The sequence below is a fragment of the Poecilia reticulata genome, chromosome 14 (assembly GCF_904066995.2).
Source record: "Poecilia reticulata chromosome 14, P_reticulata-male-v2, whole genome shotgun sequence".
Classification (NCBI taxonomy): Eukaryota; Metazoa; Chordata; class Actinopteri; order Cyprinodontiformes; family Poeciliidae; genus Poecilia; species Poecilia reticulata.
Window position 1 is genome coordinate 13,367,075 of NC_088843.1, and position 18,394 is coordinate 13,385,468.

An 18,394-nucleotide genomic window follows, 5' to 3' on the forward strand; every position below is an offset into this window, starting at 1 on the left:
CACTCCTGTTTACTGATGTTAGATCTGACTTACATTTCCAGTTTTCGGCAAGTGAGATTAGCAAGATGATTTCTATTTGCTCAAGTCCATAATAATGACTGCAAGAGTTTTTAAGGCTTTTTTTCTCCTTCAAATTCAGATGTTTGCATGCAGTTCCTTCTGGTATCTGGTAGGTTCCATTTTAAATTATGACTTAAAACAAGTTAGAGGTAGGATTGTGTGCGTGTGTGTGTGTGGATATAAATTATATGTTTGTCTTGTAAAATGCCTGTAAATGAAATGTGCTGTGAGTTAGGTTATATACAATCAACAAAAACTAAATTATACAAGCACAAAATCTTTAGGAAAACAGGAATAAAAAAGAATGATGATATATGCATGCCACATTTTTGGGATTTTTTTTTGTTTGTTTTACAAAACCTTTGCAAGATATTTATTTTTCTTATTATCACAGTTATGCACTATAATATGTTGTCTTATCACATAAAATCCCAATGAAACAAGTAACCAAACCATGGTGCATTTCTCTTGAAACAAAACACCCTTTATAAGTTTTATGATCATAAACAATGCGTGCTGGTTTCAACCTCTAACGGTCTTTTGATTTCCTTTGATTGTGTCCCCTCCGCAGTCATTGCATAATGTGACTGGGAGCCACTGTATCAATTCTGGGTTCAGTATTGAGGAGTAATCATCCATGTAGTACACCAGCTTGCGGAGAAGCGCGGCCCATTGTGAAACGCCCATCTGTTTAGTGCATTGGGACGAGCCCAGTCTCCCCAGAGCTGCAGGAATGAAAGAGCCAAGCATGAGAAGACCCAGCTGAAGAGACAAGGGTGGGCGGCCGCATCAGGACGCAGTCTGCCTCTAAGGCACTCCCGCCGACCACTCTTATTCTAATGCAGCTTCCGTGACTCCCCTGCCTGCATACGAGGCCGAGATCAGAGACCGACAGATGCACGGAGGAGAGCAGACTGCGGTGTCCAAGCTCCGTCCTTTCATGCATGCAGCATCTGTGTTCCCTCTTTCTCTCTTAAGCTGTTTAGCTAATATTTTCCTATTGACTTGACAGTGCACACATTACCCATCCTTGGTGTCCCTCTTGGCGGGACGTATCTGTGTGAGCACAGATCGATTTATACAGTGGGCTGCCCCGTCTGTGTTGTCACTGTTCGGTTGCTTGGTTGGGAGCAGGTGATAAGCTGCTGCAGGCCAGTCAACCCGTTCCAGTGAGAGTCGTGACCCCATTGCAGAAAGGCTGATTATATCTTGGCCAGGTCTGCTCCGTCTGGGAATCAAGCCTCTGCACCGCACTATAATATATATCACCCCTGACTGAGAGCGCAGCAGCCATTTAAGAGATTACAAACACCAAGGCACAACAGTCAGAACTACAGTATAAAGTTTTTACACACCTATAGCATGTTTAGATTTTTTTTTTTTACTTTATTGCTCTTAGTTTTCCATCATACTCCTGTTATTCACAGCTTTTTATTTATTTTTAATTAAAAGCCACACTATTGATTTTTCTCTAGAATGACAGATTTACATTTTATGGGATTGTTAAACTAGTCACTAGAAATCATCTTGGTAATCCTAACTGGAAAAGTTGGTTAAATTTACAATGAGCTATAACTATGACTTGCAAAACACTTACAGATGTTACACAAACTGTATGCTTAAAATTTGCTTTATTAAGTAGGAATAAGGTGAATAATTGTGAAGTGGAAAAAAAATTACGTGTGGTTTTTAAAATGTTTGTTCCGTAAAAACCTGGAAAAATGCGACAAGCCTGTTATTTAATGCAATCCCTTTACAGACGCAGTTATTCCATGAAATTCAAAGTTCAGTGTTAGACCAGTGACGAACATCAATTATTTGTCCTGTATGATATCTTCGCCTGTCTGACAGGGATTCTCTCTCTACATTGTCCTGCGGGTGTGACAATCCCCAACTAAGGCTCTGCTGCTTACAAACTGTAAGCTACTGTATTGGTTCCTGGATTCAGAGAAGCACTTCAGAGAAGTAAAGATCCCCTTTCCTGATTCTACTGCATTATCCTCTCTATATCAACATGAGTCTGACTGACGAACGACTCTGGAAGAGGAGGATCTTCTCACCTCACACCTTTTCTTTTTGTAACAATAAACAATTGAACAATTCCCAGGTAGTGGTTTATATTTTTGGGTCTGAATCATATTGGAGTTATCAAACAGATGTCACCTGCAATAAATATAATCTTCTTGTGTGTAACTGAATTACAGTATAAATATAAGAAGTAAAACAGCTTTCACCTTCCCTTTGATGCTGAATAGGGGAAATGCTTGGTTTAATCGACTTTGATACATCAAAAAATATATTTAAATACAAATCACGGTCAGAGAATTAATGAACTCTTTTTACAAGTTGAACATGTGAGCGATTACGCGACCAAATCATTTTTATTCAAAATGCAAGTGGAAAAGTGACTGAGCAGCAGAGATGTAAAAGCAGGTGACCTGCTCGCGAGAAAGCCAACATGTGCTGCATGAACAAGAGCCCTTTTTCTCCATTCAGGCCCATATGCCCCCAAGCCCCAACAGTCCTCCCGCCCACCACTCCTAAACTTACACACGAGCACGCTCCTTTTTATCCAAGCAGTCAGCAACCCCCTACTCTGCCCCCCTCATCCTCCCGCCTCACACTTGTGATAACTGACAGCAGCTGCACTGATGAGCACAATGCTCAGGCCGGGCAGCTCAGCTGTCTTCACTCCCCACTTGACACCAGTTTGACCTCAGGCATGTGACTTGTCCTCCCCGAAGGCTGCTCTGCCTGTAGCCCAACACAGTTTGTCTGTCTATCTTCTCTAACCACACACACTGTTTACTGCTCTCCGGCAAGACAAAGGTCAGCCAGGTTAATTCAATTCAAGCTGTGAATGAATGATTTGCAAATGATGTTCAAATAAGCAACTAATGCTCAAAAGGGTCAACTTTGCCACTAATTTATGTTTTATAATTCAGGAGTTTACATGTAAGCTGCACAACTACAAAACCATGCCCAATGACGATGAGCCATCTCTTAACAAGTAATGACAGAGGTTTGGGGCACATGAAGCCTGCCTTTACGGCATATTCCCAAATCAAAGGAAATTAATCATTTGTGAACTATAACAGCGCCTAAAAATGTTTACGGGGCTGAAATGTCAAAATACCTAAAATTTAATTTAATATGTCATGCATTTTTGTGATGCAAAAATTTTGATATAATAATGTAAATGAGAACATGCATATTAAAAATGATAGGTCTTGCCATATACAACTGTTTATTGTTGTCATTAGGGGTTTGCCATATAATTCATTCTTCTGTGGTTAGTTTCTTTTCTATTTCCTATGTTCTTTCATCAGTGCATTTTAGTTTATTAATATTGAGACTTACTTTGGCTCTTTTTGTGTTAATGAGTCTTTATTTCCTTGCTGTTCCATATCTCCACTGATTAGCTCACCTGGTTCCTTCGTATTTTTCCACCCTTGCCCCAGTATATAAGCTCCATGGTTTGCATTGTTTATTGCTGGATTCTTTTGTTTCTTGCTCTCTTTATGCCAGTATTACAAGGCTTTTTTTTCCAGCACTAAAGCTCTTCAATTTACCTCTCTGACTCTGAGAGACTCTGCCTGAATTTGGGTCTTACTGAAAATCAAACATGTCACAGTAATTAGGCAGATTCTGGTGATTCCACTGGATTTCCTTAAGGTTCTCAAAGTAAATGGCTGAATTCAAAAGGACACCACAAGTTGCTTTAACAAAACATTTTGATAATCCTGCTCCTTTCCTTTGCATCCCATATTATAATGTTTGAATGCTTTTATCACGCACAACACAATCCAAAATGCAAATTTTTGTGGTAATGTAATGAAAGGTGAAAGGGTTTGAAAGGTGTGGTAATTTTGCAAGGCACCATATTTATAATCAGAAAAAGAACATTTTGAATTTAAAAACTTGGTCATTTGCTTTCATATCACGCTCATCCAATCTCTCGTACGTCTACGCGGAGCATCAGCAATGTACTCATCCAGTATGAATGAGCATGAGAAGCCTGTGATGGCTCTCCTCCCCGCGGGACTGATGACACCAGGGAAACCAAACAGGAGCTGATGGTGTGACAGAACAGTCAAGTGGGGCAGGAGGGACGGGGGGGGTGGCGGGGTGTGTTGGTTGTCGGGGGCTCGTCACTCCCCTCTGCCATCTTGCTCTTTTACAACTTTACAAAATAGCCTTTTAATTTGCTGCAGCGTCTGGGCCGTCTGAATTGTGCCCGCATCAATCACCATCATCACCGCCGGGGCCATGGGTACCCCCACGGTCCCCTGGGCCCTCTCACCGAGCGGCCCCCCTCAGGCGAATCACTCTCCCTACTCCTCTCATATGGGGTCGTTTTCCATCTCGCCGCCCCGGCTACCTCACAGTCGTATTCAAGCATGCAGACAATGTGACGCTGCTTCAACACTGCCTCAAACTGTCATCAACAAAATATTATTTTAAGCCCTTTTTTTATTTATTTATTTATTTTTATATTACTATCATAGCAGATATTGTGTCTATTTCACTGAGAATTTCATGGTATTCATCATATGCGGATGTGATTTTATCTTATTCACAAGAGCTTTTGGATTATACACCTGGGAGTTTTCCCATTAACCTTGCATATGCTGTTTTCTTTATGAGTTTTTAGCACATAATTTGAGTCTTTTATTTTAATGATCTTCTTTAGTAGTTAGACTTAAAATATATATCTTTATAAGAGAATCAACCATTTGATTTATCTCTAATTAGGAGTATAACTCTCCAAGAGTCTCAAGTCCTTTAGAGGTTCTGACATGTTTTTTTCCAGAACTACCCTGCAGCTTGTTCCATGTGTCTTCCCATCAGCTTTAATGAAATTCCCTTTTCTGCAGCATGATGTTGACATCACCATGTTTCACACTGGAGATAGTATGTCCTCGATTTACAATGTACCGCATTAGTTTTACAAAACACTATTTGGTTTGCGTGCAGACAGAAACAGAAGCTCCCTACATGACTTGCGTAGAACTTCAGACTTGACTCCTTGGAAAAATTGTGTTCCACTAATAACGCTCATAAATTTTCCCACGAGTTCTTAAACTTTGCAGCTTCCGCTGGCCTCTTGACCAGCTCTTTATTGCTATTCTTTTCTAGCCTGCCTGTTCATATGGGCAACCATGTCTTGGTAGGTTTGCAAGTGTATGAAATTCTTATAACTTGGAATAAATTAAAACTAAAATAAACAAATTAGATACACACAATTACACTATTCTGTACTCTAATTTGGTGACTTCTATAGGTTGCACCAGAGTATAAACCATGCATCTTTTCAAACTCAGTTATTTGCCACATTGTATGTTGAGTATTGAATATGGTGCTATTTGTTGGTGCGATGCGCTAAAATGTTGAAGAGTTTATGAAATATACTTTCATAAGGCACTCTACATAACCCATTTATGTAGAAATGAATCTATTGAGAGAACTGACTACTGATTAATCTTGCACATCTCTATTCTTCTTACAAAATTACAGCTTATTGAAGCAGAGTGTATTAGGGGAAGATGTATGTGCGTTTTCTGCTGAACTGCCAATGTCATGCTAAGCTGCTCTACTTTTCAGTTTAAAATATTGAGGCTTTCGGGTCATTTGGCTCAGACAAGACGAAGTACAGATGGTCCACCCCGTTGCCAGAAAAAGAATAATGAACTTTGTTTAAAACTGGCCAGAGAACTGTACACACTCCGGTGTAAATAGCCGTGGGTTTGTGATGTAAAATCGAGACCACTGCACATAGTCACAATTTTTTCCCAGCGTTAAAGTGAGATACAGCAGGTAAATTAAATATTGAACACGTCGCAATTTTTCTTGTTTAAAATATTTCAAACGGGGCCAGTAATCCAAACATGCAAGGAAATCTAATCAGATTACTCCACAAATGAAGTTTGGGGTAAATAAATGGTATGATACTGGAGGAAAGTATCGAACACATCAAAAATATGATATGTACGATGGCAAAGAAAGTTAAGAAATGTTTCTAAATGTGTTAGTATTTAGAAAGTATATGTGCTGATACATGCAAATCGATTTTAGATTACATAATAACTAATTACCGGTAAGGTTTCTCATGACCAAAGCATTGCACATTGGTGAGATTGGTAAAAAGCAAACAGCCTTCAAAAAAAATGAATGTTACTAATAGGGCAATGATTACAGCTTTTACATTTCTAAACTTCTGAATATTCCAGTCAGCACATATGCAACAGTAATTTCACCATAAACAAGCCATGACAAAGTGACTTTCATAAAATGGTTGACAGAGGGGTCAATAAAATTGTCAAAAGAGTTGTGCAAGAACCAAGGAACACTCGCAAGACGCTCCAGGAAATTCTGGAAATATCAGGTACAGGGATTCCCATAAAAACATGAAGTAATGCAATCAAACAAAATGGCCTCAATTAACACTCACTGCACAGGACTCCACTGATGAAGAAAATACATGTTGAACTTATGGAAGGTAGTAGAATACTGAGAAATACTTGGAAAATAGTCTATTCAGATGAAGAGAAAGAAACTCCTTTGCTGTCAATTTGCACATAATGTTTAAAGAAAGACTGGTTCTGCACATCATCCCCACATGACATGCCAAAGGTGAAGTTTGCAGCTGAGAACAAGTAGTGTGTGGGCTGTCCTACACCACATGGCACTCCCATAATCCACATATTTAAAGGGAAGGATGAAAGAAGAAATGTACTAAGATTTCCAATGAAAAAGTCCCAAACACGGCCAAGGGAGTATTGGAAGATGAAACAAGAAAGAAACAGTGTGATTGAAAACCAAGAGGGCAGAAAGAGGAAGGATCAGTGAATAATTATCTTACTCAAACATTGTCCCCAAAGAAATACTGAGAATTTTTATTTGTAAAAAATCAACAAATGAAAACGTGAATAATTTGGACGTCTCAATGTGTTAAATCGACATTTTTCCTTCGCATTTCCATCATCAAGTTGTTGTTCAAGCCAGATGGTTAAGTGTTTTGTTTGAACAAAGGAATCAGCTCAGCCGAGTGTGTATCTATGGGAGGATGCGAAGCCACCGTGTTTCACAGCAAGTCTCTCCCGATGCTGCCAGACACACTTGTCATGCCATATTGTGCGCTGCCAGGTATTTTCCTGCTCTCTATAACTTTCCCATCCCACTCCTGCCTAATCAGTTTTAATTGACTTTAATTAGCATCTAGTAATTAATTTTGTTTTCTACAATTTATTTGTGTGACTGATCCCAGTGGGTGGTCTTGTTCAGCTCGTTAGAGCCAATTAGCTGCAATTAACAAACACTAATGACGTGCCTCTTTTCATTCCAAAACAAACAGTGCACACCCTGCCAGATTCCAGCACTGCAAAGAGACCTTTTTGGTGTGTGGAGGGTGGGGCTTCACTGAGACACACGTTTACTCATCAAGGAGGTCCAACTTGTGTGCTTTGTGTGGAATAAGTTTCTCACTTTAGCTTTTTTTTTTGTTTTTTTTAATTGTCGTCACCTGCGTTATCTCCAAGTAGGTTTCCAAACAGAATGGAGCTAAGAGACATTTAGTTGGGATCTGTTTTTTGTGTGCTGTGATTTTCCAATTCAAGAGCTTAACACACTAGAATTTTATACCCCACTATGAGATCTTTTATCCAGAGCAGAGAAAAGGCTACTAATAACATGCATATCGTCTTTCTTAGGATTAAAACAAAATTACCTGGTTTGTTCTGCAGTGAGGAAATATGAAAACATTTCATGCAGTGATTTCTTTTTTCTCTCTCTCTTTTTCAGCATTGCTCAACTTTTCTTCTTGCAAAGATTAGCAGACAAGTCTGATGAGTTGAGCAATATGATAGCGCATTCTTAAAATCCATCCATCCATTTTCTTGCACCCTTTTTCCCTCAGTGGGGTCGGGAGGGGTGCTGGTGCCCATCTCCAGCCAACGTTTTGGGCGAGAGGCGGGGTACACCCTGGACAGGTCGCCAGTCTGTCGCAGGGCAACACAGAGACACACAACCATGCACACACACACACCTAGGGGCAATTTGGAGAGGCCAATTAACCTAACAGTCATGTTTTTGGACTGTGGGAGGAAACCGGAGTACCTGGAGAAAACCCACGCATGCACAGGGAGAACATGCAAACTCCATGCAGAAAGACCCCAGGCCGGGAATCGAACCCAGAACCTTCTTGCTGCAAGGCAACAGCTCTACCAACTGCGCCACTGTGCAGCCCATTCTTAAAATGAATGTGAAAAAACTGTACTTCCTGCAATAAGACAGAACTGATATTTCTGCTAGTTTCTAATGAATGGATGAATGTATAAATAAATAAATAAATAGATGAACAAGTGCAATCTAATATCTTTCATTTTTTTTTAATTAAAGGTTGCATTTCAGAGTTGCTGTCTGTGGTGCATGACTGGCAGGCAAAATAAAAATTGATATAAATAATAAGAGCAATATTGACTTCATGTATTAATTCCAAAAACTATTAAGTTGACAATCAAAATGTACTTTGTTTTAAGCTGTGTTTTCAGTGTGTTTCATGACTATTATGGATACAACAAAAAAAAGAAGTTTGAATATTTGAGTTTAGAGTGAATCAACATCTCTTAATCCGACTGACAAGGTTTTAATCAATCATCTTTAATGGACGTAAACAGATTAAAACAATGGAATGTTTTAAATGAAATATTTTTAGACAGAAAATAGGACTAAAGATCCTTGAGCAAATGTTATTCTGCAATCTGTTTCTGTGCCAAAATGATCAACACGAAAGTGATATGGATAAACAAAACAAAAAACATTTTAAAATATCAAGGAAAAGCTATAACTATCTGATCTGTTTTCAGTTTTTAAACTCTAAAAAAAAAAAAAAAAAAAAAAAAAACACACATTTCGCATTTGGGCTTTTGTATTTCCCCACAGTACAGTTCCCCCTGCTGCCTGCCGGGACCTGCAGCTATCGGAGTCGAACAGAGCTGGGAGCCCGGGAGGGGGAAGTGCGCTATCTGCGTCCCCATGTGCACCAACATGATCCGATACGATCTATAAGAGACGGCCTATCGCCTCAGATTATAACCATTAGTGAATCTCGTCCTTTCAGAGAAATGAAGAATAATGCCGGACCACAACATTAATCTATCTGTCCTTTCCTATGCTGAAGGGACAGACCTGCTGATCATCAGTCAGCTGCCACCACTTCCAGGCTCTTTTCCAAGGAGAACATATTCATGACATCATCATTGACTCTCAGGATGGAATTATTATTGTTTCTAAAACTAACATTTATATGAACAAAAATAATAATAATGTTTCTAAAACTAGACTTCCCTCAGCCAGAAAAAAAAAGCTAAAAAAAAAATCGAAGTTTGCGAGTATTATTTTTAAAACAGACTACTGGGTTTTATTTGGTGCTTGTGTACATAGCAAGAACTGATTTGTGAAAATAGCAGGCAACTGAAATAGTCATAAAATAAGGTGGCACGTGAACTTTTTTCCTGACAATTACAGCTAAACTTTAGGATTTAGAAGCTGCTTATTAGCAATTATCTTAAAACAATTAAAGATGATGCAAACGTTTTGAATTTATTATAACAAGCTGACATGTGAACAGCTTACCGGACAAATTAGCCACAGCTAACGTGTGCTGTTTATTGGAAATGGAAAGTTTAAGTTTAGCATAAGCGCTACTGCTAAGGCTGGTTACAAACTTAGATTTCTACCCCAAACGTTCACAACCAAAAAAAACCCAAAAACAAATAAGTTTTATTAACTTTTTACTATTTTTTTTATTCATAACACCTCCCACTTTGCTCACTTTTTCTCTCTTGGACACTCAATGAATTAAGCTAACACCTGACTAAATAAACATCTGCTCAATTCGTATTCAAAAATGAAGTTATGTTATTTTTTTTATCTTTTTATAAACATTATATTTACAAACTAATTTTTTTTTTTTTTTACTAAAATGTCAGTAGCCTATTTTTGTCTAATGCTTGACACCCTCAAAAATGTATTTTTATAGTGTAACTCTAGAAAAAATTTTTAATTATTTTTATTTTATCTTATTTTTAACACACCGGGTGATTTTCTTACTATTATTACTGTGTTTTTATTTGTTATAATAAAGTGTTGGGGTGAAACAGAAACGACTCCTCATAGGTTTTCTCGCGGTGATGACGTAGGCCGTTCCTTATTAGGCAATAGGCTGAGCGGCACAAGGTGAGCTCATTACAGCCTTCCTCTCAGGCTCAGAGCTCATCAGAGGAAAAGCGGAGCACAAACAACGAGGCAAAGCGCTCCGACTGCTGCTCAACATTATTTATCTCGTCTTCAGACGACACTGGGGATATCCTGTCACCTTTTATCAGTATTGTTTTTAATTCAACCTTTTTCCATGTGCTTTTCGATACAATGGCAAACACTGGAAGATCCTGCCGGGCCCACTTTTGATTCACAATAAATAATTTGATCACAGATATGCTTCTTTATACGTGATGCAAACCATGTTTCGTTTGGAGCCGGCGTCTGGATGTGGATTACAGGACCCCCGCAAACGGATGGGGATGTAGCCTGGTCTTTCAGAGCGGCTTGGACCCAGTGGATTTCCCTGATCCAACATCAGAACACTCGGACGATCGAAGATTGTTGCGGGAGGAGCGCGGGGGTGTCGGGAGGACACAACTAGTGAAATTCTAATCAGCTGGACCGGGACAATGCTACACTGTGCCGACTGTGAGAAACCTATTCTGGACAGGTTCCTGCTCAAAGTTTTGGACAGACCGTGGCACATCAAGTGTGTCCAGTGCTGCGAATGCAAATGTAGTCTGACAGAGAAGTGCTTCTCTAGGGATGGGAGACTGTATTGTAAGAATGACTTCTTTAGGTAAGCCTCCAACGCGTTTATTTCTTCAGTTCAAGAAGAAGGAGAGGCACTTTTGTTTTTCCCTTTTTTTTTTTTTCTTTTTTTTTTTACAGATGTTAGATTTATTTTTTTATTTTTGGATGAACTGCAACATTTGACAATTGAGAATTTCCCCCAATAAACTAAAAAAGTGAAAAGTCGATTAAATAGATGAGTGATTGGAAAATACTGGGTCACAATGCTTTATACTTATTTTCAGCATTTTTTTTTTATTATTGTTATTTGTTTGAGTGTTATTTTCTGTTAAGAATTCGAGTGGAAATTGTAATAAACCTTGGGCCTGACAATTATTGTGCTCATATGACAAAATGCAACTAAACATAGTTTTACCATATTGTTACGATTATTAAAAATGTCTATTTATATATTCATATTTATTGTTGAAGTTATAGTTTACTGAAACTTTATCCTGTTTTGTTTGTTTTCTTCTTCTTCTTCCTGTTTTTTCATGATTATTATTTATTACCTTATCTTTCCTGAACAGGAGATTTGGGACCAAGTGTGGAGGATGCTCACAGGGGATTTTGCCCAGTGATCTTGTCCGCAGGGCCAAAAGCAAAGTGTTTCACCTCAACTGTTTCACCTGCATGATGTGTAACAAGCAGCTGTCCACCGGAGAGGAGCTGTACATCCTGGACGAGTTCAAGTTTGTCTGCAAGGAGGACTACCAGAACAACAACGGGAAGGACACGATCCTCCTGTCAGGTGGACTCATCGAATCGAACCTTATTGTTTTTATTTATATATATATATTTTATTTTTTTTTTATGAAAATAATTTATATATATATATATATATATATATATATATATATATATATATATATATATATATATATATTACTGCCGAATTCAGATCCACTCCTATAACTGTTCCCTTTCCCGGCAGTCACGACGTGCAGCGACCCGAGCCTCTCTCCGGACTCGCAGGACCCGCAGGACGACGGGAAGGACTCGGAGGGCGGACACGCGTCCGACAAGGAGACGTGCGGCAACGACAACGACGAGCAGAGCGCCGTCGGCAAGCGGCGCGGGCCCCGGACCACCATCAAGGCCAAGCAGCTGGAGACGCTGAAGGCTGCGTTCGCGGCCACGCCGAAGCCCACCAGGCACATCCGGGAGCAGCTGTCCCGGGAGACCGGCCTCAACATGAGGGTGATCCAGGTGAGGAGGCGGTCGTGCTCTCGGGATAGTAGCAGGAATCATTAAGATAAAATAAATAAGTAAAGTTGTCTAAAAACCCAGAGTTTGGTGTGACAAAGTTCGGAAGAGTCTTTGGGTTCAAACTAGATTAAGCACCACACTGCTGGCATTTATTTGTTTTTGTTTTTTGTTGTTGTTTTTCTTTTTATTATTTCTGCCTTCCCAGCTTTTTCTTTATTTCGTTTGTCCCCCAATCAAAAGACTTCACAATAGTCTTGGCTCATCTCTTTCTCTCCAACACTCACACAACAAACTGTTAGAATTCAACCAATAAGATCCGAGAAACAATTTGCATATTTTAATTGGCATAGTTTTCTAAGAAAATACACACGTCTGAGTTGCGATTATGTAAGCTTGTGATCAAATAAACAAGCGGATGAATAATAATTATTGAGATTTTGGCTGTTCTTCACTATTTAAAAGAAACCAAAATTAGGAATTGGTTCGTGATTGAAGCTTAAATGTCACTGAAGTAAACGTTTAAAATCTATCCACTGATGTTACAGTCAATGACAAGAGCTGCCAAGAATCCCAGCTTGTAAGTCTGACTTTATGCAAAGTCACACAAACGTCATTATTCTTGTTTCTATCAAAAATAACTTTTTAAAGTCTGTTGGCAGTCATGAGTTTTTATGGAACTCTTATATTCATTCATAATACCATTCATATGAACACTGTATTTTATTTATTTATTTTCTTTGCAGTTTTTAATATCAACCATTCAAATTGTAAAAAATAATATTATATAAACCAATTATAATTAGTTGATATTATAATGGTTAAATTCTACCAAGGTTTACTATTTTGTTTTGGTGACACGTCCTTCCTAAATAGTTAAAGAAGAGTGTACCTGAAGTCTGTTGTTAGCTTAATTTGTTCTGTGTCGTTTTCAACAGATATCAGTGAGAACGGTATATTTATGAAATATAGTGAATTTTATCCACTCCATAAAGGCAGATAACTGCTATGAGACATGGCTGAGACATTACATTTGTTGGAGCACAATTTTTATCCAGCTTTTTAGCTTGTTTAGTGACAGCGCTAAAGTTGAAGTCAAACCTGTTAGCAAGCTTGACTTCCTTAGCTGTTGGGTTGGGTTTGTTTATTTTTCAAAAACCAGATAAACAAAATCATCGGAATAATTAGTTAGAACTGAGCAGCCTCGGTTCAGTAAAAAAAAAAAATTTAACATAAATACATTAAAGGTGAAAACAGTTATTTAGAAATTCCATAGGTGTTCAACTTCCAAAACATCAATAAAACGAATAAAACGTGTCCACATTTTTACAGTAAGTTGTATTAGTGAAATTCTTCCTCACCAGTCTCTGATGGACCTTCACACAACAAATGAGAAATTGTTGACTGAGCCAAAATCTCAACTTAAAACTCTAATCTAAATGGGACTTATACCAAAATATATATTCTTAAGTGGCAAATTACACTTTATTTAACATTACCTTTTGAAATTAACGTGCTTGGATAACATTTAAGCAGTTGAATGGCTAATATTTAATAACCTCGAGAATGCGAGTTTTCACCAACAACAAAAAACGTGCATGTTTTTTCTACTACTTCCTCTTTAATATTTTCTGTTTTGCTTTGTTATTTTAAGATAACAAAGCACAATAGATTCTTGATATCAAATGAAACAGCCTTTTCGTTTGATGTCAATGAAAGGGTACCTACCTATTTTATTCATTCTTCTATATTCTCTAAGTAAAAGTGTTCATTCGTGTCTCCTGGAGGTTTGGTTTCAAAACCGGAGGTCCAAAGAGCGACGCATGAAGCAGCTGAGCGCGCTGAGCGCGCGGAGACACGTGTTTTTCCGGAGTCCGAGGAGAATGAGATCTCTAGGAGAGAGACTGGAACCAGGAGAGCTTGGCCATTTCTCTTATTATGGAGGTCAGATGCTCGACGGAATCATTTATTTGATAAAACGTCATAAGCTTTAAAGAAAAAAAAAAAGAAAAAAAACGTTTCCAAATTGTTTGTTTCTCTGTGTTTTGACGCGATCCATGCCCTAATCCCACCTCTCCCAAATGCAGATTATCCGAGCGAATACTACGGCCCAGGTGGGAATTACGAGTACTTCCAAGGCCCCCCTTCGTCCCAGGCTCAGACCCCCGCAGACTTGGGCTTTGTGCCCTCGACGGTCCCCGCCGGCACCCCGTTAGGAGCCATGGACCACCACCACCACCACCACCACGCAGGGGTGGGGCAGCACCACTGCGGCGCAGACGTGCAGTGCTTCTCGGACGGCGCGTCGCACCACCCCGCGGACTCGCCCAGCCCGGAGCCCAGCGGGCCCGGCTCCATTCACAGCATCTCCAGCGAGATGTGCGGGCCCGGCACGCCGTTCACGGCCGTGTCTCTCAGCGACAACGGATACACCAACCAGCTGTCACAGCCGTCCTCGGAACTGAGTGAAGGCACTGCCTGGTAATCCAGCTAAAACAAAGCACACTTTATTTATTTATTTATTTATTTATTTATTTATTTATTTATTTATTATTTATCATTATGGCACTTTCTTTCTTTCTTTTTTTGGGGGGTGGAGGGGTGGGAGGGGGGAGGGGGGGACAAGACACATATTTAAAAGGTTTAAATGTGAATGTCTGCCAGTATTTCCCAAGTTCCAGGCCTCACTGACCAAGCAATAAGCAAAAGCAACTACAGGGAACTTAAGTTAGTTTCAGAAGTTGGGCAGGAAAAGTCACCATAAGCAATCTCAAAATTCAACCTTATCAAAATTCAACTGTACCAAGTGAGTCTGGCGGTTTTAAAGGACACCCAAAGGGTGTCGGGTGAGACTGGCTGAACCTACAAAACCTGCGACAAACCTTCAAATCCGTGTTCAAATAAATAAGTGTGAAATTTGTCTTGAGAGGAAGATGTGAAACGCTTCTAGTACCTTTGTTTACATTGCACTTTGTCTTCAGTTGATGGATAAATAAGTTTTAGAGTATTATTTTACATGACCATCTTGGAGTCTTTTGCAGCACTGTCTACTCTAAGATGTACTTGTCTGAGATTCTGACATGAACATGCATGATGTACTGTATATGTTTTATACAAACTGATTCACAGAACTTTGTCTCTTTGTATTGATGTACAATAGGATTTTATCATTTAGTGACAAATCACAAACTATGACTGTGACGCCCAATAGATCAATACAGTACGTCTCTCAGGACTGTGATCAGATGTTTTTTTGTAACGTCTTTACATGTCTGCCTTCAGAATGATATCTTTGTAAGTCTGATGATTTTATATTGGCGAAGAACGATGATTTGGCTTGGACACGAGTCCAGCTGTAAGTGGAGTTATGAAGAAATATTGTAGCCTACAGAACAGTAAATGGTTTTCTGAAAGCTCTGCTTGCTCGAGTGTTTGATTTCAGTGAGATGTTGTCTTTCGGTCGGAGAAACAGTTTAAGGCTAACACGGATCCGGTCCTGCACTTCTAGCCTTTCCGGCGCCTACAGTTTCAACAAACTGTCTAAAAAAACAAACAAACAAGTAAGCAATTAAAAGAGGTTTTTTTAATAGATTCAAATATAAAACTGCTGGATTTCATGGACTTCTATTGTACAACAAATGTTTCCCCTTACTACAAGGCTAGTTTATTCCTCATTGATTACATGTAAAAAGTTTGCAAGTTATTAGTCAATTTGAACACCACAATAATTGGTATTAATTTTATCATGAAGATTTATAAGGTCATGTCAGATTTTGATGATATGACACATTAGCACTCTTGGGATAGCCCAATTCATTGAGGGTTAGCGTTAGGGTTAGTGTTAACCCTAATGCTTCATACTGAAACTACTATGATACTGGAATTGGTCAAAATCTATAATCTGTCTTTGATTATACAATGTTAGTTGTTTTCACAATTCTACGAAGATTTTGTTTTCTCCAACAATTAAATTCCTATATTCCTATACCTCACTGTACAGAACAGAAAAAACAATCCTTTTAGATTGTACTCAGCGGTTAAAATACCAACGGTTATGTTTGGTGATGAATAATTTTAAGTTCGCCAACTTGTTCTCTGATGTGAACTGAAGTCATGAATATTAATATATAGTGCTATTTTACTATTTGTTATTCGATCTTGTCGCAAAGGTTCAGTGAAGTCTAATCACGTTGTGGAGGTCTGTAAAGAACGATTCATCTTTACAAGACAGTAAGTAAATAAGCAAGTAAGTAAAACTTCATTTTTGCAACACCTTTTTAGATACAAGAGCAAACAATGCATAAACCCACATGAGGCATTAAGAAAAAGCAGATTTAAAAAACGATATTTGTTTAGTCTTGTCTTGCTTCTAACTCAATGAAATGATTTGCATTTTCTTGACCCAATGTTTGGTTGAAATTACATAAGACCAAGTGTCTGAAACCCGAAAAGGATCTCGGCACCTGTGGATGTATTTCAAGGCAACAAATCAAACAAACTGTTTTCTTGTGTGACATAATTTCATAGACAAAATAAATCAGTCAAGACATCAGGAAGAGAATTGTGGATGTTTTCAAGCAGATGTATGTAAAAGTCAAGAGCACAAGAATATTCAGTACCATACTGTTCACTAAGGAGAGATCTTCTAAGTTCTAAGGTTAGTGGTTTTTCATTTTTATTTTTTGGAGTGAAAACAAACTGCAATGTTGGCAAGAGGTGGTAAGAGAGTGGCTTTGCTACTGTAAGATAACTTAAAAAGAAGAAGAAAAAAGAAGCAACATTAAAAAGCAGATTACTATTTGCAAATACACACAAGGATAAATTCCTTCCCTTTGGGAGACATTCCCTGTGCTCTAACTGAACTAAAATGTAAGCGTTTGGCCATAATGACCAATTGGTACAATGAGGGAAGCTTGTAAGCCTTAAAACACCATCCCAACAGCATCCATCACATTGTGTGGGTGCTTTGCTGCAAAAGAGACTAGTGCACTTCACAAAATAAAGAGGAAACACTGATACAACAGACAGGAAGTTCTAGCTTGTGCATAATGGATCTTCTGTATAGACTGAAATCTTAAGCAAAACACCAAATTTGCTTGTCATTTTGGAGTGTCCGTTTCGAAGGCATGATCTCACTTCCATGAGAAAATCTGAGCAGAGCTGAAAAGATGCGTGAGAGCAAGGTGGCCTGCAGACCTGGCTCAGTTTTTACAAGAGCTACTTTTGTGGAAGGATACCCACAATGTCGGAATCCTTAGTTTGCGAGCGTAACCAGTTTCTAGAAGACGGCACAATGGAGCGAGTCATAGCGGAGTAATTCCTTCTCTGTAATTGGAGCCAGATCCTTTTCATTCCTTAATCTAAATCTTACTTCAACTTATATTTGGCCTTTTTTTTGTTGTGACTGTTTCCCTTTAATTTTTTCCCCCTTTTTTTCTTTTCTTTTTTTTACACAATCCAATCCAGTTCAACTCCGTCTACACTTCTTGCCCTAGGCTCGGCCAGCCACTTTCTGCATGAAAATCATTCACACGTACAATTTTATAATCAATGCCCACAGTAATAGGATTCCTCTGGCCACGGGCAATTAATACAGTTTTCCCTTCTAGCACCCCCCCACCCCCACCCCTCTCTGCTTCTCCCTCCCCGCCCTTCCTTGTGCAGATCTCAAAGCTATGAGACATTGGCTTCTGCTCATTTACATATTTATTGCATTGGACTCAAATCTGGCGAGTGATTGATGTGGAGCCTGCCTCCTGAATTTTTAGCGGCCTATTATTATGAGAGACGTGAAGGGGGGGGGGGACCACGGCGCGTCAGTGTACTCCTGATTAAAGTTGAAGAGGACAGAATTATGTGTTCCCCACCTACTGTCTCTTCTGCTGGTGTTTAATCTGCGAGACCCGGGTGCAGATTTCAGCCACAGATGCTGACTAGCCACTCGTTGAGAGAAAAAGCAGCCTTGCTTTGGCTTGTTAAGATTCCCATCACTTAGTGTCCTTTTTTTTTTTTGTAGGGATGTTTTGGACGCTTGCTCCACCTTATGCTGATGAGATTGTGATTTTTCCACGGCAGCGATGTGAACTGACACACAGATCCCCGTTTTGCCCGACAGATAACGTGATTGCAAGCATTGTCACCGCTAATCCATGAAATTAGCAATTTATGCCCTTTCTTCTTATAGGTTTGCCTTAAGCAGCAAACAGAGAGAGAGATCCCTCACATCTACACAAAA

General features: G+C 39.1%; 1 protein-coding gene across 1 annotated transcript; it reads left to right on the top strand.

The window, feature by feature from the left end:
- Positions 1-10,151: 10,151 nt before the first annotated feature.
- LOC103461327 (LIM/homeobox protein Lhx1) lies at positions 10,152-15,572 on the top strand. The gene is made up of 5 exons (XM_008403637.3): positions 10,152-10,960; positions 11,484-11,704; positions 11,888-12,162; positions 13,947-14,103; positions 14,247-15,572. The coding sequence occupies exons 1-5, from the start codon at positions 10,791-10,793 to the stop codon at positions 14,642-14,644; spliced, it is 1,221 nt and encodes a 406-aa protein (XP_008401859.1). The 5' UTR covers positions 10,152-10,790; the 3' UTR covers positions 14,645-15,572.
- Positions 15,573-18,394: the final 2,822 nt, after the last annotated feature.